Here is a 26621-nt window from a genome sequence, read left to right on the forward strand (position 1 = left end):
TCAGAAGTCTAAATGGGCAAGGTTCCCTCAGAAGGCATCACAGATGAATGAATGAGCCACAGCAGTGATTTAACACTGACACAAGAGGGTTGCTTATGGCCCTCAGGGTCACAGTGGACCTCCAGTTTGAAACTTTAACAATGCTTGCAGTGTACATGACCAACTTTTCTTAAAATTTTATTCTATTCTTGCTTATTGTTTTTTGTTTTTGTTTTCTTCATTCAGGTGTAATCCATATTGAAGGTTGTAGTCTTTACCAATTGTAATTTATGCACTTTATTTGGATCCCTATTTGAATAAATTGTCAAAATCATAACATCTGAACACTGACTATATATTTGCTATTAAGGAATTGTGGGTATGTGTGTATGTGATATGATGTGGTTATGTTTTTAATGTCTTTATCTTTTAGTAATACATACTCAAATTTTATATATAAAGTGTTATGTCTGAAATTTGCTGGCATGGGAGTAAGGAATAGATAATACAAAGTTGCCTATGAGTTGACAATTATTGAAACTGATGAGTACATGAGAGTTTATTATTCTGTTCTACTTTTATATATGCTTGACATTTTCCATAATAAGCTTGAAGAAAGATGTTGAAGTTTTCAGAAAGCATTAGGATAGTTCAGTTTCTGACTTGTCTACAGTTTATGGGAATTAGCAAATGCATTTTTATCATAGTCTAAGTTTCTAGCTTATATCTTTAATGAGTACCTTTCAAAGGTACAAATCACAGTCATATTAACATGGAATCAAACTTCCTTACTGTTTATTACTTTCTTATGTAAACACTGAAATGTCATATCATCTAATTCCTATGATGTTCTGTAAAGTACTGTACATAATTCTAAGGTAAGTCACCTAAGAGAGATCAGTGGTAACAGCAATACACCATCTGACTAGCATTCAGTTTCAGCCATACAAGGTTATAAAAAAACGTTTTATTAAGTACACTTTCATATTGAGAAGAACTTCCAGTCTTACAAATGTGGATGGATCGTTAGGATATATAATTATTCTCAAAATACACAAGTTATATACAGACATTTAAAACTCAGTCTCCAAAATATTCAATAAAGATGTTTGGATGACACTTATAGAACTGACCTAGCAATTTCTTCTTCTCTTTGGTAGACAGTTTTGAATCTTCATCAATAGTTTTTAATAAATTCAATAGCTCGTCTTTGGTTGTCTTCTGTGTGCTTTTGGGATAGTCACTTTGATCAATCCTCTGGCAATAAATATACCCTTAAAGTTTAAAAGTAAAATGTTCAGTTCATTAATCTATTCTCCAGATTTAATCAGAAAAAAAAAAATCAAGCAATATTTTTATATTTCTGTCCTTACTCCTCATTTTGTAAAATGTACCCAAGACACCAAGCACTACTGACGTCCTCAACCTGGTGAAGGTGCTCTCTGACATAGAGGGTTCTCTGCTAACTCTGAGCAGGATGTTTGGAGTTTAGGTTGAAATTAAAATGCAACTATTTACAGCAAAACACTTTCAAATAACCATTAGGAGTTCATCATTGGAAGATTATGAAAACAGTATTTCTCAGATTACCTGTTTCACTGTTTGGATCTCTTCCCTCCTGTATGGCCATGAGCTTAACACTAACAATTTTATGTAGAGTTCCGGGAATCTTAAGAAAAACAAGGGGCATAGGACATCATTCAAATCCATTTTAATCTAGTGATCAATTACATGAACTTAACTACTTTCAGAGTTTTACCTTAAAAACATCTTTTTGATGATCCATTAAGAAGAGTACTAGAAGATCAGTTTTGCCTTTGGATAAATTTTTATTGTCAACAATAGCTTTTGAAAATACCCTTTTCACAACCATTCGGTTGTCACTCTATAAAAACAAAACAAAACATACCTCATAGTATATATTTAAAAGAGCAACTTTAACATAAAAAGGGAATATTAAACAATACCTATTCATTATCCATTTCAGCATATTTGATGCTGAAAATGGAATAATCTGACATAAAATACCAAACAAAATTCACTGCCGTCAAGTAGATTACGACTCATAGTGACCTACGTAGAGGTTCCAAGGCTATAAGCCTTTACGGAAGCAGACTGCCCCATCATTCTTCTGCAGAGCAGCTGAGGGTTCAAACCACTAACCTTTTAGTTAGCAGCCAAATGTCTTAGCCACTTTACCACCAGTACTCCTTAATCTGGTATAAAACAAAGAAAAAGAGAAAAAGAAAGGAAAAAAAAAAAAAACCCAGTGCCACCAACTCAGTTCCAACTCACAGCGACCCCATTGAGTTTCCAAGACTACATATCTTTACAGAAGTAGATTGCCTCATTTTCTTCCCATGGAGCAGCTAGTAGGTTTGAACTACTGACCTTCTGATGAGCAGCCAAATGCATCACCCACTACACCACCACAGCTCTTTAATCTGACATAAGGGTCCTATAAATATTAAAGATACTGAATACAATTAACATTTAGACAAAACACTTACTTCTTTATGTAATTTAAACTCAGAAGGATGTGCTGCAACAGCCATGAAATACAGTAGTCTTCTAAATTCTTCTCTATTTTGGGAATCCAAAAGCTTTAGAAAGAGCTGAGTAGCTTCTAATGCTATTTCAGTCTTCCCATTCACTTTAGCCAAAAGAAAAAAAGTTGGTATTAATTCTGACCAAATATAACCAATATTAAAGGAAACAAAATTCAAGTTACACCTTAAGCTAAACAGTAAAGTTACTCAAAACTATTTCCAAAAGCAAACAGACAAACTAGGAATTACAATGAATAATCAAAACCATAAAAGCAGCCAGTTTTCAAACTGGCAACTAATACCCTTTAATCCTTATCAAATAATATGTTATCCATGGAAAACCTAGTGCTGTCGATTGTGCTCATAGTGACCCCTATAGGACAGAGAAAAACTGCCCTGTACGTAGGGTTTCCAAGGTTATATATTTTTAAATAAGCAGACTGCCACATCTTTCTCCTATGGAAAAGCCTGTGGGTTCAAAAACCTCTGACCGTTTATTAGCAGCTGAACACTTAACCAGTGCATCACCAGGACTCCTTAAATAATATCTTAGCACCCTAAATCTTACTATTGGCTTTGTAGATAAATTTCCAGCTTATATTTTTCACTAATCCTGTACATTCTGGGATACTAATGTATCCCCAAAATACCTGTACATGAGAAAAATAGAAGGGATTCTCTGAAACCCCCCATTTGTTTTCAACAAACCATGTAGCACAGTCTGATGCATTGGTAGAGGAACAAGAAAAACAGTATCTACCACTTTGAAGAGACTGTAGGGGAAGGGAAGTGGTGCTTTTAAAGTTTTCTTTAAAAAAAAAAAAAAAAAGAAGAAGAAGAGTTACTGTGTCCATGAACCATGACCTCATCTACCCTGAGACCTGAAGAACTAGGTAGATGATGCTCGGTTGTCACTAATGACAATTCTGATCAGAGCCACAATAGATGGATCCTGATGGAATGGGGGAAAAATATGGAACAGAACTCAAATTCTTAGAAAGTTCAGACTTACTGGAGCAGTTAAGACCAGAGGACTCCCTGACACTATTGCCCTGAGATGCTCGGTAAACCTTGAGCCGAAACTACCCCAAGGGCACCTTTTAGATAAATAACAGATTGGATGATAAACCAATGAGTACTGCACAACTTTATTTTTTTTCTTTAGAGTACACACAACTTTGAAAAATCATCTATATGAGACCAAATGGTCAACGATTGCTCTAAAGAAACGACGAAAGGGTAAGGGGACAGGGAAACCAGATTAAATCAACCAAAACCCAAACCCACTGCCATCAAGTCGATTCCGACTCACAGTGACCCCCACTGGGTTTCCAAGGTGGTAAATCTTTATGGAAGTAGACTGCCCAGTCTTGTTTCTGTGGAGTGGCTGCTGGGTTTGAACCACCAACCTTCTGGTTAGCAGTCAGATGCCTTAGACACTGTGCTACCAGAGCACCTTGGGAACCTGATTGCTGGAAGCAAAACATCCAGAAAGAAACTAATGAGAATGTTAAAACACTGTGGAAAATGTAACCAATGTTTCCAAACAAATTTCTGTAGTAATAATTAAATGGGGACCAATTTGGAGTACCAAAAACACAATAAAATATTATTTTAAAAAATAAAAACAAATTCCTGCCTAAGCTTCCAATGAGTAAGAGCAGCATTCTGCTATGGCAACCAGGAGTTTGTGCCTCACTTTAGAACTTGTGAAAGCCTCTTTCCAAATTAGCCCTGAAAGTCTTTGGAATAAAGACAGTTCATGGATTAATCCAGATCCACTCTGTTTGAAGGAATAAATTAATATTTTGGTTAATTTTGAAGACAACTTTTTCCCTATTTCCCCCAGAGGACAAAGTCCAGCATCCAGTAAGATCTTCCTTACCTAAGAGTTCTGCAATTCCATTATGAACATCAGATAAATGATTTAACAGGGGTTGTCTACTGCTGTAATAACTGCCAATGGCACCAAACAGAAGTTCTTTCACTACATCTGTGTTATCTGGTTGCTCAGGAAAGTTTCTGCTTATGTCCACCACCTCCTGGTCTGGAAGGTATTCCAAGCAGTCAATCGCTGCACAAAGCCACTCATCTTCCCTAAGAGGAAGAAGTATTATTTAAGAAAAGCAAGTAACAAATATACACATGGTACCTAATTTACTAGCTACTTCAAATGTGCTACCAACTTAAATTTCTACACACTTGAAAGATGTATGTAATTCCTTTTTAATATATAGCTAGATCATGTATTATAAAGTTCAGTTTAATATATGTTCAAAGACTTTTTTTCCTCAAGCAAAAACAGAAGCTCTCACTAACTACCACATAACTGAAAAGGGCATCAAAATTCAAACTCTACTTTTAAAATTTGTGGTGGAGACCCAGGAACTCAAAGTTACTTGCTCAGGTCCCAGCCAAGAACAGATTCCAGAGCTGACTCCCAGACCAGTATTTTTCTCATATAATGTTGTTTATTTCAGAGCTCTGTGTGTACTCTCTCACTTTGGTGAGGAGAAAATAGAGGAAGATAAAGTTTCAAAATAATTATATATTAATTACCATTTTTAATAAAATATCAAGTGGGTAGCTTCAGAAAAAATACGACATTTCAAGAAATAACATGATTAACTTTTCATTACTTTATATAGTTAAATAATCATGTACTCCACTGCCATGGAATCAGGGCAAGTAAGTCTGCTGCGATCTAGCTGTATTACCTCAGGCAGTTCTCCTCACCTATCTGGGAAATGGCATCCTCAAGTATATAATAAAATGCAGCTAGATAATTTTTATGGTCCCTTTCACCAAAAATCCTAATTCTGTACTATAAAATTAACATAATTATAAACTATTTCACATGTTGCTTTAGTTGTAGAAATGTAATTAAAATTTTTATAGAATAATAATTTTCTTATTATATATGCTCTGGTAGTGTAGGGCCTAAGGCACCTGACTGCTAACCAGAAGGCTGGCTGTTCCAACCCACCAGCCACTCTTCAGAAAGAAGGTTGGGCAACCTACTTCTGTAGTGACACCGCCTCAGAAACCCAAGGAGGGGTCGCTATGAGTCGGGTCCAACTCGATGGAACGTAACAACAACATTATACATGCAGAGTTCAATAACAAGTATGTTGGGATGAACTTTTTCACGTAAGATTTTTTTGTCTGTGTGCTCTGAATATTTAATTCTAATAGAGGCTAAGATTGAAAATTTTTAAATAATTTTTACTTTTAATGGACCTGAAATTTAGAAATGGTTCACATAAGCTTTTAAACTACCTTTAACATTCAACTATTTATTAATAGTTCACTGGAATGCAGAATTGGTGAAGTGCTGAAAATCTAAGTTGTGTTCATTTCAAACAGTTCAATCTCCTTAACTGGGCTGGAATACTATCTGCTAAGGGAAAACAATTAAAAATTAAATAAGTTAGAAAATACAAGAACTTATTTCAACTTTCAATAAGTTGTGAGGAATAGAAAACTCTTCCTTCAGGAAAAAATAATTCCCTTAGCACTTGAATTTAAGCCTATAAACCTTAAGATTTATATTCAGGTGAATGGTAGTTGGAGAAATGATATTTCTTTTTGAATTATTCTATTTTAAAATCACATATAAATTCTTTAATAAAAGGTAACTGGGAATGCATATTTAAGAAGCATTGTAGAGGCGCAGAAAAGCCAATGTAGCCAAAGTATACAAAGAATGTGTCAAATCTGTTATTTTTGTTCCAGGTCCCTTTGAGGAACCTCGAGAGAACAGATCTAAATTTTAATAAGGATGAGAAGGTGGAACATAATCATTTTCTTCACTTGATGAGCAAGGAAGTTCTATGTGGAGCAAAAATAAACATGAAATTTAAATCTCTTGCTCTAATTTTGACTAAGATAATTTTTTTCTTTACTTTCCCCAATACCAGTAGTATCAACTGACAATGCAAATCTGATCCTATGGAAAGCAGGATTCAAAAGAATATCTTAAACCTATTATCAATAATCTGCCTAGATAAACATGGGTATATGGGTAGATAGATGGGTGGATAGGCTGAACTAGTAGGTATGTCTATGAAGTGGGGAGTGTAACCAATAACATGTATAGGGTTGGCAGACAATGGTCCTGTAAGTTTATGTGTATGATCTGAATTCCCAGGCGTATAGTAGAGTTGACAAGGAGCAAAGTGTAGTCACTGCTTGGTCACAGCCAGCTACCCAGAGGGACCGAGTAGTTGAACCTGTGTGGGCTCGGGACCATAGTCGCAGGGGACATCAAGCTCAATTGGCATAACATACTACACAAAACATTGTTCCACCTCCTACTTTGATAAATAGCAACTGGGATCTTAAAAGCTTGCAAGCTGCCATTTAGATGCAACAATGGGTCTCTCCTTGTCCAGAGCAAAGAAGAATGAAGAAAACCAAAAATTGATAGAAACAATTGGTCCTAGCAACTGGTATACCATGCGATCTGCAGCCTATATGACTATGAGACCAGAACTAGATGGTGCCCGGCTATCACCGTCAACCACTTGGAAGGGGATTTATGTAGGAGATCCTGGATAGAGACGGAGAACAATGTGGAACAAAACTCAAAATCATTTGGAAGAACAAAAAAAGGTGGGGGGAGGACGACCAGGTTTGCTGGTCTGATAGAGCCTGGTGGAACCACTGAGACTATGGCCCCTAGCTGCCCTTCAGGTCTGGAATTGAACCCACACCTGTGGTTTCCAGCCAAACAGAAGACAGGCATATGAATTGAACATTTACCTGAGGTAGATACACTCCTTGGAGAAAACAATCACGGGAGAAAGAAGGGTTACTTGTGCACAGGGAGACAGCTCAGGGGCAGGAGGGCATGAAGGGATGGACACAGGGAAGAGGTAATATCGTGAGGGAATGGGAGGGGAACAGTTGCATAGTGGTAAATTGTGGCCAATGTCATGAGACAAAGTGTATGTGAACTGCTGTATGGAAAGTGAATTCACTCTGTAAATTTTCACCCAAATCACAATTAAAAAAAATTAATTAAATAATGGCAAAATTAATTAATTATTGGTTGTAAAATAAATAAAATAATCTGCCTAGAAACAAACTCAAATTATTATATGTATTTCCACATACTGAGAGTCACTATAAGCCTTGAGAATCCCTCGATCCAAATAGCTACTGCTGTAGATCAAGTCAGGCTGCCTCTTAGTTTGAGGAACTTTCGATACAACTTCTTGCTGTTTGAGTAAGGGGTCAAGAAGCGAAAGGTCTAGGAGTTGTAGCAGGCGCCCAATAGTTTCTTCTTGCCATACTTCATTAATAACTACACAGGAAAAATGACAATGTGAAAAGAAACAATTAATAGTTACTGAATGATCACCACAATATTTGCCTAGGAAAGTCTAGCCAGTAAGTTTGTGGCAAAAGAATAAAAGATGTCAACCTTACAAAGTACTTTCTTATAACAAAGTAAAACAATTCAAGATTTGTTTAATGTGTAGGAGAACAGACTTTGGACAACAGGAATTCTTTTCATTCTTTGTACTGTAAAAAGCAATCTGTGGAAGATAAGAGACCAAGTCATATAACATGTTAATAAGGACTTTGGAAGAAAGAATGATTCATTCAATCAAAAAAGAGGTTTGAAACTATTGGCTGCAGATAACTCTACTTAGGGTTTCCACAAGGGGGAGGGGAGGATGAGGGAGGGTGGAAGTCAAAGTCATTAAACTACATTCCATTGCCAGAGACAAGGAAGAACACAAGAATTCTGTTAATGTTTTAATGTAATTTTCAGATTTTTATTTAACCTAATAAAATCTTAGGCAAAGGAACATCTGAGAGCATATTTTTAAATAAATAAAAGTCTGCACGCAAAACATTTCAGATCTGAACCACTGCCAACTGACAGGACAAAAGTCAGTGTTCAAGAATTTCAACACTGATTTATTTGTTAAAGATAATAGACCACTGTGAAAAAACTTAATATAAACAGCTCTCTTTTCATGCTCTGAATATTTCATTCTAATAGCGGCTGTGATTGAAAATTTTTAAATAATTTTCCTTGAAATGAGTCTCCTACTTCTTACCTTGTTCCATCTTTAGCTTACCTTGTGGGGACAAGCTTGCAGAGATATTTACATGAGGTGAGTTAGCTGGTTTTAAACTCAGATTTTCCCACAGATCTTCTAAATTGACTGATTTGCTATCAGATGACTTAAATAATGCATCTGTATACCTAAAATGAATTTATTTAATAAATCAATGTTTATTAGGAAACCTACAGAAATACTTTAGCAATTGATAGTTTCTAGAGAGTTTATAGGAGCTCTGGTGACCTAGTGACTAAAGCACTGGACTGCTAACCAGAAGCCTGGCGGTTCAAACCCAAGAGCCAATCCTCACAAGGAAGGTTGGGCTTTATATGTATTTTGGAGAAAAACAAATGCAAATTCTAAGCAATCTTTCTCAAGCCTAAATATACACACACTAAAGAAATTCTCCTTCGAACATCTAGAATTAAGTAAATTCAGTGACGAAAATTTTAGTCACCACTTTTAAAACATAATTAAACAGAATCACATTATGTTAAGCTTCTGTTGTTATCTGTTCTATTTCTGGGGCATTCTTTGTGGGACAGTGCTCATTATTTTCCAAATACAGATTTATAGGCCTTCATCTGCGATTCTGAAATCCAAAAAGATTTGAAACCAAAAGTTTATTTAAAACTCATATGGTAACAAAACCTACCCTGAGATTATCATAGTTTTTATTTATGCCACTTGGTATGAATAATCTTTTGTTTACTGTAGAAATGTTAATGTGTTTGATTACCAGATGCTGTTCCAAATGCCTCCAAGGATTTTATGTAAAATATGTTGTTGTTGTTGTTGTTGTTATGTGCCATCGAGTCAAACCCGACTCATAGCGACCCCTCCGAGGCAGTATCACTAAGGAAGTAGGATTGCCCAACCTTCCTTCCGAGGAGTGGCTGGTGGGTTTGAACCGCCAGCTGTCTGGTTAGCAGGCAAGTGTCTTAGCCACTATGCTACCAGAGCTCCTATGTAAAATATATATGTACAAAATTGTCTTTCTAAAATCTCCAATGTTTTAAATTCCTAAACACACCTGGTCCCTCAGATTTCAGATAAAGTATGTGGGCCTGCATCTTTAAAGGGTTGACCATGCCCTATCTCATCCTCACATTTCCTTCCTATAAAGAGAATGACTTTTATCATGTTTTAGATACAGTTTAAAATATTTGAAAGTCAATACACTAAAACACTGACTTTAGGTCAGATCTGAATTATAAGAGCTTCAATTATATGTTCACACTGCAGAGTTAAACTGAGGGACTATAGGGGGATAAAGCAATGTTATTCCATGACAAATATTTACGTTCACTATGTACTCATCCCCCCAAATCCATTTCAATCACTGGGTTCTACAGTTCTGTCTCTCCGTTCTCCCTTTAAAAGATTCCCTTATTCGTTCACTGCTGCTTACTTCAGTGTTCAGCTTCTGTAGACGGCAATGCTGTAACAGACTCCTAACTCTCCCCAGTAGGCTATCCATATAGCTGCCAAGGCCAAGACAACTTTCCTAAAATACCATCTCATCAATCTTGAAATCTTTCTGTGCCCCCACAACACCTGTATAATCAAGTCCAAATGAAGCCTTTTGCATCCTAGCTCCCATCTGCCTTCAAGCTTCATTTATCTGCCATATTCTGGATTCCAGTGATACCCTACTGTCTGGAGTTCTCCTGTCTGCTTTCACCTTTTCTCTGTTCTTATAACACTCTACAAACTCTCTGACTTTTTTTACCCTGTAACTGTAACTTGAAGCAGAAAACCAAAGTTTGTTGATTGTTCCTGCTAATGTAATACATGAGCAAACAAGAATTATACGAGATACCCAATAAGGTTAACAAAAGTTTACTGTACTTTACCAAATGTACCCACAGACCAAAATTTTACCCCACTTTATGCTTAGGAGGTAATACAAACCAGTCAGCATCTCATAAAAAAAGTAGATAAAATCCTTCCAACATCCCTAAGATGACCTAACATTACATACTAACCTAGAAGGTGAGTGCAGTTTGTTCTCCTTCCCTAATTGACTCTCTTGGTTAGAGATCGTTGTGAATCTATAAAGGCTGCAACTACTATCTTCAAATGTAGGTTTTTTGTCTCTTCCAAAAACTTTGGTTGGAACTGCTTCAAATACTTTGTAGTCCATAAGTGCTTGACATACTCTTACTACTTTGGCCCGAGGAATATCTACATCACCAAAATACTTATTCTGAATTAGGTGAGAAAAAATGACATCCACAGCTTCTGAACCAACAAAGCAGTCATTGTGTCGTTTTAAATGGTGCCTTCGTTTTTTCACTTCCACTTGTGTTTGAAGGGCATTTATAATGCTGCTCCATACATACGTGGCTCCAAATGGCTTCTGGGCCACACTGAAACCTACAAGGGGAGAAACAGCAGAATAACTGAGATTTAGCACCTTGTTCATTTGTAGTAAGGTCTAAACCATCTGTAAGCAAAAAGCAGTCATTTCCAAGGTTATTTAATAGTGACCAATCATGAGAACAGCTTATTATTAAAATATTAAATTATTCATAGCAATTCATTTTCAAATGCAGTGCTTACTATATGCCAAACACTGTTCTGTGTGCTAGGATGTAACAGTGAACAAAATGAAGTCCCTGTTCTCATGCACTTAGACTTCGTGGGAGGAAACAGACAATAAATACAGTATGTGTTACATCAGGGCTAAGGAGGGGAATGCTATTTTAGCTGGGATGTCAGGAAAGACCTCTCTGATAAGGTGATATCTGAGCAGAAACTTGAGTAAAACAAGGAAGCAAGCTGGGCAGATATCTGGGAAAAGAGCAGAGAAGAGAAAGAGCAGAGGCCCTGAGGTGGGAGTGCTCTGTCAGGAGAACAGGAATAAGGCCAGTGTGGCCTCAGTAAGCAAGGGAGAGAACAGGAGCAGTGGCTGTGGGGCTGGGGTGGGGTGGGGTGGAGGGTACATTAAGTAGGACCTTGTGACACTTACCAATTATGTGCAAGGTACTCCATTAAGTGCCTTACACAAATTATCTAATCTTCATAGCAACCCTAACAGGTAGATATCATCTCTAGCTGAGAGACAGAAAACACTTAAGAGAGGTTAAGTATAACTTCCCAAACCAACATTATATGTTGTTGTTGTTAGGTGCCATCAAGTTGTCTCCAACTCATAGTGACCCTATGCACAGCAGAACGAAACACCTCTCAGTCCTGAGCCAGTTCCATGATTCTTGCCTTACTTGAGTCCACTGCCGCTGCAATGGATGTGTCAGTCCATCTCATTAAGGGCCTTCCCCTCTTTCATCCACCCTCCACCTTACCAAGAATGACATCCTTCTCCAGTGAATGGTCTCTTCCAACAACATGACCAAAGTATGTGAGACAGAGTCTGGCCATTCTTGCCTCCAAGGAGCATTCTGGCTGCACTTCCTCCAGGACAGACCCATTAGTTCTTTTAGCAGTGCATAGTATGTTCAGCATTCTTCGCCAACACCACAGCTCAAAAGCTCAATTCTTCTTCGGTCTTCCTTATTCATTGTCCAGCTCTCACATGCATATGAGGTGACTGAAAATACCACGGCTTGTGTCAGGTACACCTTAGTCCTCAAGGAGACATCTTTGCTCTTCAGTACTTGAAAGAGGTCCCTTGCAGCCAATGTGCCCAGTGCTATACATCATCTGATGTCCTGACTGCTGCTTCCATTGGCATCGGTTGTAGAACCAAGCAATGTGAAGTCTTTGATAACTTCAATCTTTTCTCCATTTATCGTAATGTTGTTCATAGGACCAGTTGTGAGGATTTTTGTTTTCTTTATATTGAGATGTAATCCATACTGCACACTGTATTCTTCAATCTCCATCAGTAAGTACAACATTATATAGTAAGAGGTATTACTGGAATTTGCTCTCATGGTCTACATGACTTCTGTGGACTCAGTCTTTTACACACACACACATGCCTTTTATGTCGTATATAAACAGGTATATGTGTGTATAAATTTAATGATTGCAGGAATAAGGTAATATTTTTTAAGCTTCCTATTCTGCAGGTTTATGAGTCAAGTACTTTGTAAGCAGAGTAAACTAATGATTTGGTTCCTGCCCAGAAAACCAAACCAATCTCAGTGCCATTGAGTTGGATCCGACTCATAGTGACCCCTCCTTGGGTTTCCAAGGTGGTATCACTATGGAAGTAGATTGCCCAACCTTCCTTCTGAGTAGTGGCTGGTGGGTTTGAACTGCCAGCCTTCTGATTAGCAGTCAAATGCCTTAGGCACTACACCAGCACTTTTATGACCTATTGCAAAAATAGGGTGGGCACAGAAATAAAGCAAGATTTTAGCCACAAAAGGAGGAAAACAGGCTTTCAAAACTTTCCTAAGAAAGAAGAATCATATTTCTTCTCAGTGTAATAAATTGATATTTGGCAAAAGTACAAAGAAGAAAAGGAGAAACAATCAACAGAAAATGGACCTTTGATTTTAATAAGCTAATGGAACTGGGCCTAGCTAATAATTAGCTTACTGTCTGTCTGGTTGTCTCTCTCTTTTGTACATAAATATTGAGTAAGCCCTTTTATGTGTGACACTTTTAAATAATCCTCTGAAAATTCAGTGGTCCTAATTTTTTAAGCCCCCATTTTTGTTAAGCATATTTTCTCTTTATTTTTAGGATATTTTGGCAGAGAAATTAAAATGTTACTACTTTCCTTAAGATGGTTGAATAGAAAAACAATACACATCAGTACAGTAGTGAGGAATAAGAGGAATTATGATTAAAGGAGTTGCTACTTGAAATTGCCTTCATACCTTTTTAGATAAAACAGAATGCATAAGATGAAAAATACAAGTTTCTGAAGAACATAAAAAATCCACTAGAGTCATAATTTTAAGTGGGTCATTTGGAACTCAGCTTTTGTGTTGCAATAAATACAAGGAGTGCAATGAACCACTACACTGTATTCATTTATGTCCTAATTTTGTTACATGTTGTTGTTGTTATGCATGTGTTGAGTCAGCCCATAGCTAATAATTTTAACATCATCATGACAATTACTAACATACATACACACGTATTTACACGCACTGTTTTATTAGTGTATTTCCAACACCAATTGGGTGGGTAGTTTACTACCTACTCATTACTATGATGTTAGTTTGAAATAATCAACAAGATTGTTTTTAATTATTAAAATTGAAGATCTTTCATAAACCAGTACTTAACAAAGAAGGAAGTTAATAGTTACCAGTCTTCCAAATACCATGTGAGCAGTTTCAGGAATTGAACTGTGGAGAACTAGCTACATAGATAAGTCACACTGGAACTAGATTTACTACTGGTACAATATTTAGTCTCTATTGAATAGAGCCAGAATCAGGCATTTGATGGACTCTCAAAACAAGTCCATGTCATTCCCGTTTCTAGAACCCAGGAGTAGATGTATTATTTTCAACCACATGACTAAATAAAAGGAGTGTTAGCAGCTAATACTCTTAACTTTCTAAAATATCAGATTATAACTGAGACTTAAATGAACATAATGTCTGCTCTTTAATCTTTTTTAAAAATCTTCAGTGTGATATAATTAAAATAGCTAACACTTGAGTAACTACCATGTGACAGGCTCTGGTTTCTCATTTAATCCTGATAAACTTCTCTATGAAATAGTTATTAATAATTCTATTTTGAGGAAATTGAGGATTAATGAATTAAACCAACTTGCCTTAAGCTACTCAGTTAGTAAATATATACTAGCTTTTCATAGTACTTAAATATAATATTTAAAAGCCATCTACCAGATAAGTAAATTGTAGTATTAACCTTTCATTGGAGAGTTGGATTAAGTGAACTAGCTTTAAGAGAGACATAGAGATTAAAAGAAGTAAAATGAACAATTCTAAGATGAGTGAACCTTTAACCAAACTATTTAAAAAGTTAGTAGTTACTACTTCTAAAATAAGATAGGATATTATAAATTGCTGTAATAAATACTATCCACAGTAGATAAGGGGTAAGACAAGAAAGGAAGAAAGGCAATTTTCAAATTTATAAGAGATCAGATTGTATTTTAAGTCCTAGTACAACAGACTCTGGAGTAGTGATAGTATTAAAAATGAAACACCTCAATCATAACATATTTGAGCTATAAGTAGGTTAGCATATAAATCCTAAAAGATAAGGCTGGGTCACTTATTAATTGGAGATCATTAAGACAATTGAAGGGGGTAAGGGTGGTGAGTGGATGGGGATATATCGCTTCAATGATGTAGAAAAGGCTAATCTTCACAGGTGAATTAAAAGGTAAAGAATAAATTTCCCCATATTAACTTGCTGCTTAAATACGGGAAAACAGGAAGTTTTGCAGGTTGGATAATGCTGTTTAAAAGATTAAAAACAGGTTAGCGCAGGAGAGTAGGCACCTGTGAACCACAGGAACTCTCTACAGTACTCCAGGCATGATACAATCCAGCCCTTTCAGGTCCCCCCCTGTTCTCACTGACCATTAATTCCTAACCATTGCATTCTGGGATATTTCCCCTCAAGCATCACCACCCACAGACCCAAACTAGCTCATGTTCATACAGATACTAATATACAATGTACCCTGGACTAGACAAGTAAATGTGCCAAAACCCACACAAGGATAACCTGTTGTTATTAATGCTGAGTTCACCAGATGAACACAAATTCCCCAACATGCTGGTTTGCAACTTCTTCTCTGGTAGTGTAGTGGTTAAGATTTGGAGGCTAACCAAAAGATTGATTGGTAGTTCAAACCTATCAGCTGCTCTGTAGAAGAAAGATGAAGCAATCTGCAAGATGAAGCAATCTGCTTCTGTAAAGATTTTCACCCTTGGGGACCCAATGGGGGTTGCTACAAGTTGGAAACAACTCTGAATTTCAGACAAAATAAGAGTTAAAATGAATATTGGTAGAGCAGACCATGGCCCAGTAAGAAGACTTATTGTGGTTTCTAAACAGGATTCAAGATGCCTGAAGTAGACAGAGAATGTTTTGTAAATCTAGCTATCAGAATTTATGCTTCAGCTTGTCTCCAACTCTCACTTGCAAACGAGCTGGACAACTCTTTCAAATTAATTCATCACTATCTACATCTTGATGCTTCCTTATTTACATCTGGTCAATCATTTTTTAAAAGCATCATGACCAAAGGCATCAAAGAATCTAGAGAACAGCTGTGATACCCCTGGATAAAAGACTTAACCTCTGTAGATTGGTTTCTTCATCTACTGATACAAGAGTTGAACACGATGTTTAAGGTTATTTCAGGTCTAAACTGACTTTAGAGGCTGAAATTATACCTCCTTCCATTTAGAACACCAAATAATATATTGCGGATCTAGGAGGTAAGAAATGAAACATAGGGACAAATTTGACCCTATCAGATATAAAGGTTTTTGGAAGATGACCTAACAAAAAGCTCAGAAATTATTTTAAGCTAAATCTATAGCATACTGCACATGCTCTTTAGCATTATATAAATCTAGACTTTACTTCAAGCATTCTCATCTTTATTTGCTTAAAAACAATAGTTATTTTCCAAAAGCAAAGATCTGCACTTTTTATATATGTGACCTCTACTAAAAAAAGTTTACAATTAATAAAAACATTCCATTCCTAAGACAGTTATTAAACATTGATATAACATTTATATAACTCCTATGACTCATCTTTGATTCTAAGAATACATGCTAAATAATCGATTTATTATAAAAATTTGCTAAAAAAATCAAGTCATAAAGCAGATATATCAAATAAATTACATTCACACAAAATTACAAGGTTATAACCAACATCAACCATACTCCACACTGCCAGTATCAATTATGGCTTTGCTGTGAAAATTATTCAAGAGTTTAAAAAAAAAAAAAAAAAAGAATAAATTCTATAATCACTTCAAATGGTGAGATCATATTCAAGTCCTTAAAAGTAGATCAATGTGCACATTATAAAAGTAGAACCCAATGGAAGGTAAACATACACACAGAGTTGCAAAAATACACTACTTCTAATTCAACATTTCATTTTTCATTCTCAGGCTTTTACACTGGCCTAAACAAAAAAGAAAAAAAAATTCAGATAGTTCATGTTTTTCTACATAACTTTAAGAAACAGTGAGCTAATGTCTTATTTATTTCAAATTTCCTATAATCTTGTAGAGGTTCAAATTACTTAAACATCTTGTAATTGTCTCAAGTATAATAGGTTATTCAATACTTAATAGTTGTAGATTATTGCCAACTACTGAAAAACATTTGTCGAAAAAAGTTAACCCAATAGTTCTCAGTGAGCAATTTTACCTGCCCCCCCCATGGAGATATTTTTGGTTGTCACAACTGTATGTGTCAGTACTACTGGCATCTAATGGGTAGAGGCCAGGGATGCTGCTAAATATCCTATAATGCACAGGACAACTCCTACAACCAAGAACATATCAATAGTGCCGAGGTTAAGAAACCTTGGATTGAATGCCATTCAGACGTGGAAATGAGTGCTAATGCAGCAGGTACAGTTGTTAGGTGCTGCAAATACAAACAGTAAGACAAGGGCACGGACTTTGGAGGCCCAGAGACTTGAGTTTCATTTGTGGTTCCATCATTTACTAATAATGCAATTTTGAGCACACTGCCCAATTTTTCTGTGCAAAGCAGAACTAATTTCACTTATCTTAGTTACCGTGGAGGGCATATGAGGTAATAATGTGCAAAATGGCTCGCACAGTGTCCAATAATTAACGTTGTTGTTGTTATGTGCCATTGAGTCAGACCCAACTCATAGCAACCCCTCCTTGGGTTTCCGAGGCAGTATCACAACGGAAGTAGATTGCCCAACCTTAGGTATATAATTTAAAACAAAAGGGGACACTGTCACAGCATAGGAGCCCAAGGAATCATGGCAACTCGATGTGGTATGGCATCCTGGATGGGATCCTGGAACAGAAAAAGGGCATGGTGCCATAGCGCCTAAAGCATTTGACTGCTAACCAGAAGGCTGGCAATTCAAACACACCAGCCATTCCTCGAAAGGAAGACTGGGCAATCTACTTCCGTAATGATACTGCTTTGGAAATCCAAGGAGGGGTCGCTATGAGCCGGGTCCGACTCGAGAGCAGTTAGTGAGCCTTGAGGTAAAAACTAAGCAAATCTCAATAAAGTGAAGTTAGTCAATAATCACGTGTCAATATTGGTTCTTTAACTGTGACAAATGTACCATACTGACATAAACTAAATCCAAACTAAACTCACTGCCAATGAGTCAGTTCTGACTCATAGCAACTCCCAATGGGTTTCCAAGGCTGTAAATCTTTATAGAAGTAGATTGCCCTATCTTCCTTCCATGGAGCAGCTGGTGGGTTATGAACTGCTAACCTTCTGGTTAGCAGCTATGCCACCAGAGCTCCTTCCATAGTGACATACCAAAAAAAAAAAAAAAACCTCACTGTCATGGAGTTGGATCCAACTCATAGCCACCCCTCCTTGGGTTTCCAAGGCAGTATCACTATGCAAGTAGATTGCCAAACCTTCCTTCCAAGGAGTGGCTGGTGGGTTTGAACTGCCAACCTTCTGGTTTAGCCATCAAATGCCTTAGGCACTATGCCACCAGAGCTCCCCCCATAGTGACATAGGATGTCACTATGGGTGTCACATAGGGCATTAATAATAAGGGAAACTGGGTATGAAGCATATGGGAACTCTATTCTAACTTCATGACATTTTAAAGGCACTTGACTGCTAACCAGAAGGCTGGCGGTTCAAACCCACCAGTCACTCCTCGGAAGGAAGGTTGGGCAATCCTACTTCCGTAGTGATACTGCCTCGGAAACCCAAGGAGGGGTCGCTATGAGACAGGGCTGACTCGACGGCACATAACAACAACAACAACATCCTAAATTTTATAAGCTTATTAAAAAGGGAGGTTTCTTTTTCTTCCTTCCTCTGAATTCAGCTACACAATCCCCACCTTCAGAGTTTCTCCTTTACCTACTCCTACCACTTGGAGATGATGTCCAATTCCGAAGAGTATTCAGTAAAATGAAAATCAATAGATCATCAGAAAACACAATGTGACACATACTAGAGGATTAACCTTTCATCAGAAAATAATATATAAACCCTAAATATCTAAATAACTTAGGGAAACCCAAGGAGGGGTCGCTATGAGTCGGGTCCAACTTGACAGTACATAACAACAACAAATAACTTAGAAATTAAGAAAATTTTATGGAATCATTACTTTTTCAAAAAAGGTTTTAAAACGCTACTCACAGAATTGTCAAGACAAAAGAAAAGGACTACTTTTATTGGACAGCAATTAAAACCTCAGAAAACAGATATATGTAAAGAGAACTGTGGTTTGGGTGTTTAAAACTGGCAGCTGTGACCGAGGGGAAAAACTTTCTATTCTATGATACCAACACTGTAACACTTTTACTTGATAATCTTTTTTTTCATCCAAAGTTTATTTTTCCTCCTATAAGGCATTAGAGGTTTCATGCCGAAAACTGAGATTGCTTCTGAAAAGAAGACTACATAGAGGCAGGTAAAATAAGTCTCTTCTAACAAGGACAATTTTAAATATGTTAGGAGAAATATCAACAAAAGTAGGCAATAGCCACTACTTTAATTCATACAGATTAATGAGATAGCATATGGGAAGTATTTTGAGCTCCCTGGAAAAGTGATACCAGGCAAATTAAAAGAATTAAGTTACAGTATAAAGGAATAACAACAGAATAACATACGACTTTCTTATTGACTTTGTCAATATTAAAAGACCAGAGTCTTCAAAGTACTAGCCAAAGGTTAGCATGTAGACTTCATTTCTACTACATAAATCAGGTACCTGGTTTTTACAGCCCCTTAAAGGTATGGTAGAGTTACTAATAGGCAGAGAAACAGAAGAACAGAACTAACTGCTTGCCAGGGCACAAAGAAAGCGAATGGCAAGGAACCAAGAACCATCGGCTCCCATTACCATGCTCTCTAGAACTGTGACAATAAAACTAACTAGTGGAAGAGGAATTAAAAGCTAAGTGGTAGGAACTCCAACTTTACCAAGCAAAACAAGAAACATAGTGGGCCCATGCATGCAGAGGACAGCGGCCTATTCTTTGGATTCAAATCCACAAACTAGCACTTTAACTCTTCCTTCTGACAGTCATCTAGTTGATTTTTGATTACTTATTCCCTTATACTATCTAAGAACCTATTTACAATTGCCTAAAGCCCAGAACTAGGTAGCGTAGTGCCTAAGGCACTTGACTGCTAACCAGAAGCCTGGTGGTTCAAACCCACCAGCCACTCCTCGGAAGGAAGATGGGGCAATCTACTTTTGTAGTTATACTGCCTCGGAAACCCAAGGAGGGGTCACTATGAGTCGGTCTGACTCCACGGCACATAACAACAACAAAGCCCAGAAGGGAGCCCTGGTGGTGTAGTGCCTAAGGCATGTGACTGCTAACCAGAAGGCTGGCTGTTCAAACCCACCAGCCACTCATCAGAAAGATGACTGGGAACCTAAAATTCTGTAGTGATAACTTCCTTCACTTGATGGCAGTGAGGCTGTCTTTTTTTTTTTGGAAAGCCCAGAACTGGCATTTCAGCTGTTAGAGAAGACAGGTGCCATGATTTTAATCAGTAAAAGCTGATAATTTCTTTCACTCTGAAAGTAAACACAAAGGTTTCTCAAGACTGTTTCCAAACATAAGTTGAAAGATTTTTAATTCCTAAATGCTGAACTACTCTTCACTTTGAAATGTAAAACACAGCAAAATTTTGAATCTTCTTCTACTGTATCATCTAAATGGGAGCACAGTAAGGTCAGTATTAAGATTTTGCTTAGAAATGTACACCTGAAAAGTCATATTTGGAAGATTAAAAGGAGTATTAATTAGTAACTCAAGGCCATTGAATGCACCTATCTGACCTAAGCCAGTCTACTGAGGAAAGAGTTTCACTGGCTGGCTTTTTACACATGAGAAAGGCTTTTGTCAGACAGGAAACCATGTATTTAAAAAAAAAAAAAAAAAAAAAATCATTTCAAACTGTAGTTTCAGAAGGGGAAGGGGGTACAACTATTTAAAAGGAAAAATAAAAAAGGGTAATATTATCTGGGTATCTTAAAAGTCGTCTTGAGTTTCCCCTTTTTACTGCATTATAGATATGCTAGAATCCGAATTTTAGAAGTGATCATCAGATTCCATTACATGTTTGGATATTTGAAGAGACTGAGATTCTAAGCAAACGATATGATTCAGGTGGTGACAGAATCTACCAAATTCTCTCCTAATGTCATGTAACTAAAAAAAAAAAAAAAAAAGTCTAGTTGCTGGAATACTGCTTAAACCGTGTATGCCAAGTTCCTGCCACTTGAATTTGTAGAACAGAAACTTCTCATCTGTCCCAGGAAGAACCTGGGGAGACTAGAATGATTCCAGAATTCTACTCATCTGCAGAACAAAGCGGGCAACAGAAGTACTCGGCCCCTGTCCATATTATGGAGCCAAAGTCTGTGGCAAAGGCTGGGAGCAAAGAGTTGTATACAAACTCCTAACAGCATACTTGTCACCAGTAATGATGTGCAGCATATGCTGGAGACTTACCTCCAGCGCCTGGCACCTAGCGGGCGCACAGACGAACGTGCGGTGAAGCTAAAGTCTGGGCAACTTAGTAAATGCTGGGCTGCGACGGCAAACAGGCGCCGAGTCCTGCCGCCCACCACCCGACCAGCCAGCACCGCGGGGGCACTGTCCCGAGAGGTCCCAGCTGTGCGAGTCCCGCCGCGGAGCCGGCTACTGCCGGCGAGGGCGCGGGCTGCGGGCTGCCGCTCGGAGCGGGCGCGTCCCCTACCGCCCCCGCCCCGCGTGGGACTTCAGCCCTGTCCCTACCTTGCCCCGGGCTGTCCCTGGAGGACCCTCGACACGCACCAGGAGGCCTCTGCGCCGGGCTGTGCAGAGCCGAGAGGTTCAGCGCGGCCGCCTTGTCCCGCACCGTGGCCATGGCTGTGCGCCTCGCGGCCACCTCCTCCGACCGCTGCACAGCGAAGTGCGCACCGGCAGCGCGGCCACCAGTTAAACGCCCCGGGGCGGGGCTCCGGGCCGACCCGCCCCCTCCCACAGGCAGGCGGGTAGAGGCGTGCGGAGGGCGCTAGCCCAGGGCACCATGGTCACGTGCCTCTCGGGCTGGCTGTGGTCCGGGAGATCCCGGGCTAGATGTGGCCCCTGCCCCCTGGGACGCCTCGAGGCCGTCTCGGAATGAGGTGGTAGCCAGCTAGACGGCACTTCACTGCGCCCAGCTGCGCCCGAGCGAGGTGGTGAGCACTCGGCCGGCTCCGACCACCTGGGTTCAAACCACGCCTCACCACAGGTAGAGTAACTGCGGCGACACGACAGCTCTGTGCCTCAGTTTCCTCATGTGTGACAAAGAAAAAAACAAACTCATTGCCCTCGAGCTGGAACCGACTCATAGCGACCCCTCCTTGGGTTTCCTCTTGTCTGACACGGAGGTAATATTATTAGAAGTCGACTCGGGTAGTGTAGCGCCTAAGGCACTTGACTGCTAACCAGAAGGCTGGCGGTTCAAACCCACCAGCCACTCCTCGGAAGGAAGATGGGGCAATCTACTTCCGTAGTGATACTGCCTCGGAAACCGAAGGAAGGGTCGCTAAGAGTCGGCTCCGACTCCACGGCAGTGACTTTGGTTTTTTTCGGTCTTTTTCAGAGTTGTGTGCGTGTGCGTGTGTGTGCGTGTGTGTGTGTATTATACGAACTAATCCCTGTTCAGCGTTTAGCAACTGGGTCTGGGATATAAATGATTAAAATGATGTCTTGGTAATAAATATATGGAATTTTCCACCTATCTCCCCTTGCAAAGAACAAATCTTTCTATGGCTTAGGAGAGTTATGTCTAGAAGACACACTCGAGTGCAGAGAAGGATTCTTAACTGCTAAGGAAATCGCCGCCTCCAGAATAACTGGGTCAGGTGGGTAGGGTTTGCTGTGGATAGGGGAAGGAGAAAAGAAGACGCGGAGGGAGACGGAGGGCTGAGAGTGCGAAGCGTCTTAGTTGCTGGGCAAGTTCAGTGCTGGGATCGCCTACCCAGAAGCTGGAGTGACCTCTTAAAGGATGAGGGAGTCTAAGAGGCGAAATATCCAATAGCCAGATACTCGACCTTTTTTTTTTTCAAGTTTGGAAATTTTGTTGTCGTGTAAAGCCTTTGTTACATATAATGTCTTCTTAGTAAAATGAATGCTTGTGTGATCTGGTTATAAAATAGAATGGGGTTTAAGTGGGCGTTTATTATTGAGCTCATCGGAAGAAGCTCCTGTTTCTTTGTCTCAGAGCATACATGTTAAGAAGCTGTAACCCTTGGGACCAGGATTTATTAGGTGCGACGTGGGGAACAATTGCTGCTCCCAAGACTTAGAAAACGTTGGCACCCAGTCCGTCCTATTTTATGTGCTTTCTCCCCCTAGTGGTAGTAAAATCCAGCCTCATTACTGTTCTGCTGAAGGAATTTCCTGTGATTTCCCAGTTGGCTACTGCTCGCAGAGGTAAGATGCAACTCAGGACTAGTTTCAGGCACCTGATAGACAAGTTGACTTTAGTCTGTGCCATTCTCACTACCTGGAAGTAAAAACAAAAAACAAAAAACTCATCCTGTTTCTGAAAATTAATCTTGACAAACAGTAATTCTGGATCTTTTGAAAAAAGCAAGTGACCTCAGTGACTATTTTGATATACAAAATCTCTCTGGTAGCATAGTGGCTAAAGCACTTGACTGCTAACCAGAAGGCTGGCGGTTCAAACCCACCAGCCACTCCTCGGAAGGAAGGTTGGGCAATCTTACTTCCGAAGTGATACTGCCTTGGATCTCAAAGAATTTTTCACCAGCTTGTGCTATATTATCTACCTCATCTGGAGTGCTGTATTTCCTCTTTTCTACCTACCTTCATTCTGTACATCCTGGAGGCCTAACCCAAATGCCACCTCCTTCACTGGACAGAATTTCCCATGTTACCCTGATGTAGCCCTGCTCTGAATATTGATAGGCGCTACGGTAGCATAGTGCCTAAGCCACTTGACTGCTAAGCAGAAAGCTGGCCGTTCAAACCCACCAGCCACTCCTCGGAAGGCCGCTTGGGCAATCTACTTCCGTAGTGATACCGCCTCAGAAACCCAAGGAGGGGTCACTATGAGTCGGGTCCGACTCCACGGCACATAACAATAACAACTGACTGTTCATGGTCCTTACCAAGTATGCTACTATTTAGTCTCCATCGTACTTTTCACTCTGATTGTTTCAACAAGACATCTTGATTGGCAAACAAAATTAGGGAATTGTTAACCTTTCAGATTTCTTTCAGCATCTGTACAGTGTCGAGCATATAGTAGATGCCTTGATTAACCAAACCAAACCCACTGCCATTAGTCGATTCTGACTCACAGTGACCCTATAGGACAGAGTGGAACTGCCCCATAGGGTTTCCAAGGCTGTAAATCTTTATGGAAGGAGACTGCCTCATCTTTCTGAAGATGGTGGTTTTGAATGGCCTACCTTTTGGTTAGCAGCCAAATGCCTTAAGCAGAACACCACCAGAACGCCTTAATGTCTTGATTAGCCTCACCAAAATGCACAGCTTTAAAAAATATCATTTTCATGCATTTTTTAAGTTTGTTTAGGAACCTCTAGATTAAAACAATCCTCTCATATCTAGCAACTGTGACAGTCACAGTTCATAACATGAAAGAAATTTCTTCCATCCCTTTCTGATTAATCCATTGCATAGCTGCTCAGCTTGCAACACCCCCTCTTCCAAACCTGTCTCACCTTCCATTGCTATAAAACTACCAGCACCATGCACCCAGGTTGTAATTTTTGCTCAAGTGTGCTTTTTCTTTTTCCACTTACAGATTGTTTTAAAATCACTGATTTCAAAGTCATTATTATGTTTAGGATATGGGAAAACCCATTTGCTCTAAACTTGTCTAAGAACTTGTCTAAACCAGTCAAGAGGCAGAAAACCTCAGATCAGAAAATTTATGATTCACTCATCTGTTCTGGTGCAATCCTAACTCCACCAAAAAAGAAAACCCACTTCCTGTGTCTCTAGCAGTGTAAAACAAAGATGAGTGAAAACTTTTAGGAGTTTTATAAACATGACAGTATATGCTGCTTTATTCATTTAAAATTTTGAAAGTTCAATTATTTTAATTACTACCTCAAATTTTTGCTAAGTCAATTTCAGGCTTGTATCTTAAGGCTCACCCTAACAAAAATTATCATAGTAGACATTTTGTGTTTAAGAAATTTATCCCTTTCATATTTGTTCCTATTTTTGGTGCCAGGTGATGGGAGAAATGGGAAAGATAGCACTAAAAACAGAAAGGAATTAAACCTTGTTTTCTGGAAAGAGTCTAATAAAATTAATTACTTTGATGTGAACTGAAGTTAGTAAATTATACCTTTCCCAGGGTCTTTACATTTTTAACCTTAATTTTTAATAGAGTACTGCAAGACTAGGTGCCCTGGTGGTGCAGTTGTTAAAGTACTCAGCTGCTAACCATAAAGTTGAGGTGCAAACCCACCAGTTGCTCTATGGGAAGATGTATCAGTCTGCTTCATAGAGATTTATAGGCTTGGAAACCCCATGGGGCAGTTCTACCCTGTCCTGTAGGATCTCTAAGAGTCCACATCAACTCAATGGCAATGGGTTTGGTTTTGGTTTGACTACAAGACTGTCTTCTATTAAAGAGATTTGGACCATTAGTACATTACATGATGGGTATATTTGGGGGAGGACAAAGGAAGCCCTGAGATTGGACAGCCATGAACCAGAAATTTAAAAATAATGATGGGTATATTCTACAACTCTAAAGAATAATGATGAGTATGAGCAACATATTATAACAAGGATGGACCTGGAGGACATAATGCTAAGTGAAATAAGTCAATCACATAAGGACAAATATTGTATGATCCCACTTTAATAAGATAACAAGAATAGATATATGTGTAGAGAAAACAAAGTTCATTGGTGGTTACCATGGGGCAGGGAAGGGGAATCATGCTCTAGATCATGTTGTTATTGTTGTTAGGTGCCATCAAATCGGCTCTGACTTCACAGCAACCTCATGTACAACAGAACAAAACACTGCTCGGTCCTACACCATCCTCACAATCCTTGCTGTGCTTGAGCCCATCATTGCATTGTGTCAATCTGTCTCACTCAGGGTCTTCCCCTTCTTCACTGACCTTCTGCTTTACCATGCATAATATCCTTCTCCAGGGAATGGACCCTTCTGACAATGTGAACAAAGTAGGTGAGATGAAGTCTGGTCATTCTTACTTCCAAGGAGCATTCCAGCTGCACTTCTTCAAGGACAGATTTGTTTGTTCTTCTGGCAGTCCTTGGCATTTTCAGTATTTTTCACCAACACCACAATCCAAAGGCATCAACTCTTCTTCAGTCTTCCTTATTCATTGTCCAGCTTTCACATGCACATGAGGCAATTGAAAATACCATGGCTTGGGTTAGGCACACCTTAGTCAAGAAAGTGACATCTTTGTGCCTTAACACCTCAAAGAATTATTTTGCAACAGATTTGCCTAGTGCAATATGACGTCTGAGTTCTTATTATTTTTGGTGATGGGAAAAGTAGCACCAAATATGGGTGTAGTAATCACAGCTTGACAAAAGTAAACAATGTCACCAAGAAGTGCTCAAGAAAAAGGGATACCTGTACTAAAGAATTTATAATACATAATTTGGCAACAGTACCAATACCCAGAAAACAAGTATATGATCACATATGTATGTATATAAGTATACAGGTTGTTGTTGTTCTTATGTGCCATCGAGTTGGACCCGACTCATAGAGACCCCTTCTTGGGTTTCAGAGGCAGTATCACTATGAAAGTAGATTGCCCCATCTTCCTTCTGAGGAGTGACTGGTGGGTTTGAACCGCCAGCCTTCTGGTTAGCAGTCAAGTGCCTTAGCCACTA

The 26621-nt window shown here is 38.8% G+C and overlaps 1 protein-coding gene across 1 annotated transcript; it reads right to left on the minus strand.

Moving 5' to 3' along the window:
* Positions 1 to 1059: 1059 nt before the first annotated feature.
* On the minus strand, positions 1060 to 21615 carry DEPDC7 (DEP domain containing 7). The gene is made up of 9 exons (XM_007943279.2): positions 21543 to 21615; positions 10597 to 10987; positions 8624 to 8751; positions 7647 to 7836; positions 4414 to 4625; positions 2490 to 2632; positions 1739 to 1864; positions 1570 to 1648; positions 1060 to 1253 (listed from the first exon to the last, which is right to left on the minus strand). Exons 1-9 carry the CDS (start codon positions 21613 to 21615, stop codon positions 1060 to 1062), a joined length of 1536 nt encoding a protein of 511 aa, XP_007941470.1.
* Between the last annotated feature and the right edge of the window lie 5006 nt (positions 21616 to 26621).

The sequence above is a fragment of the Orycteropus afer genome, unplaced genomic scaffold (assembly GCF_000298275.1).
Source record: "Orycteropus afer afer isolate SDZICR_OR568_19922 unplaced genomic scaffold, OryAfe1.0 scaffold00103, whole genome shotgun sequence".
In the NCBI taxonomy this organism is placed as follows: domain Eukaryota; kingdom Metazoa; phylum Chordata; class Mammalia; order Tubulidentata; family Orycteropodidae; genus Orycteropus; species Orycteropus afer.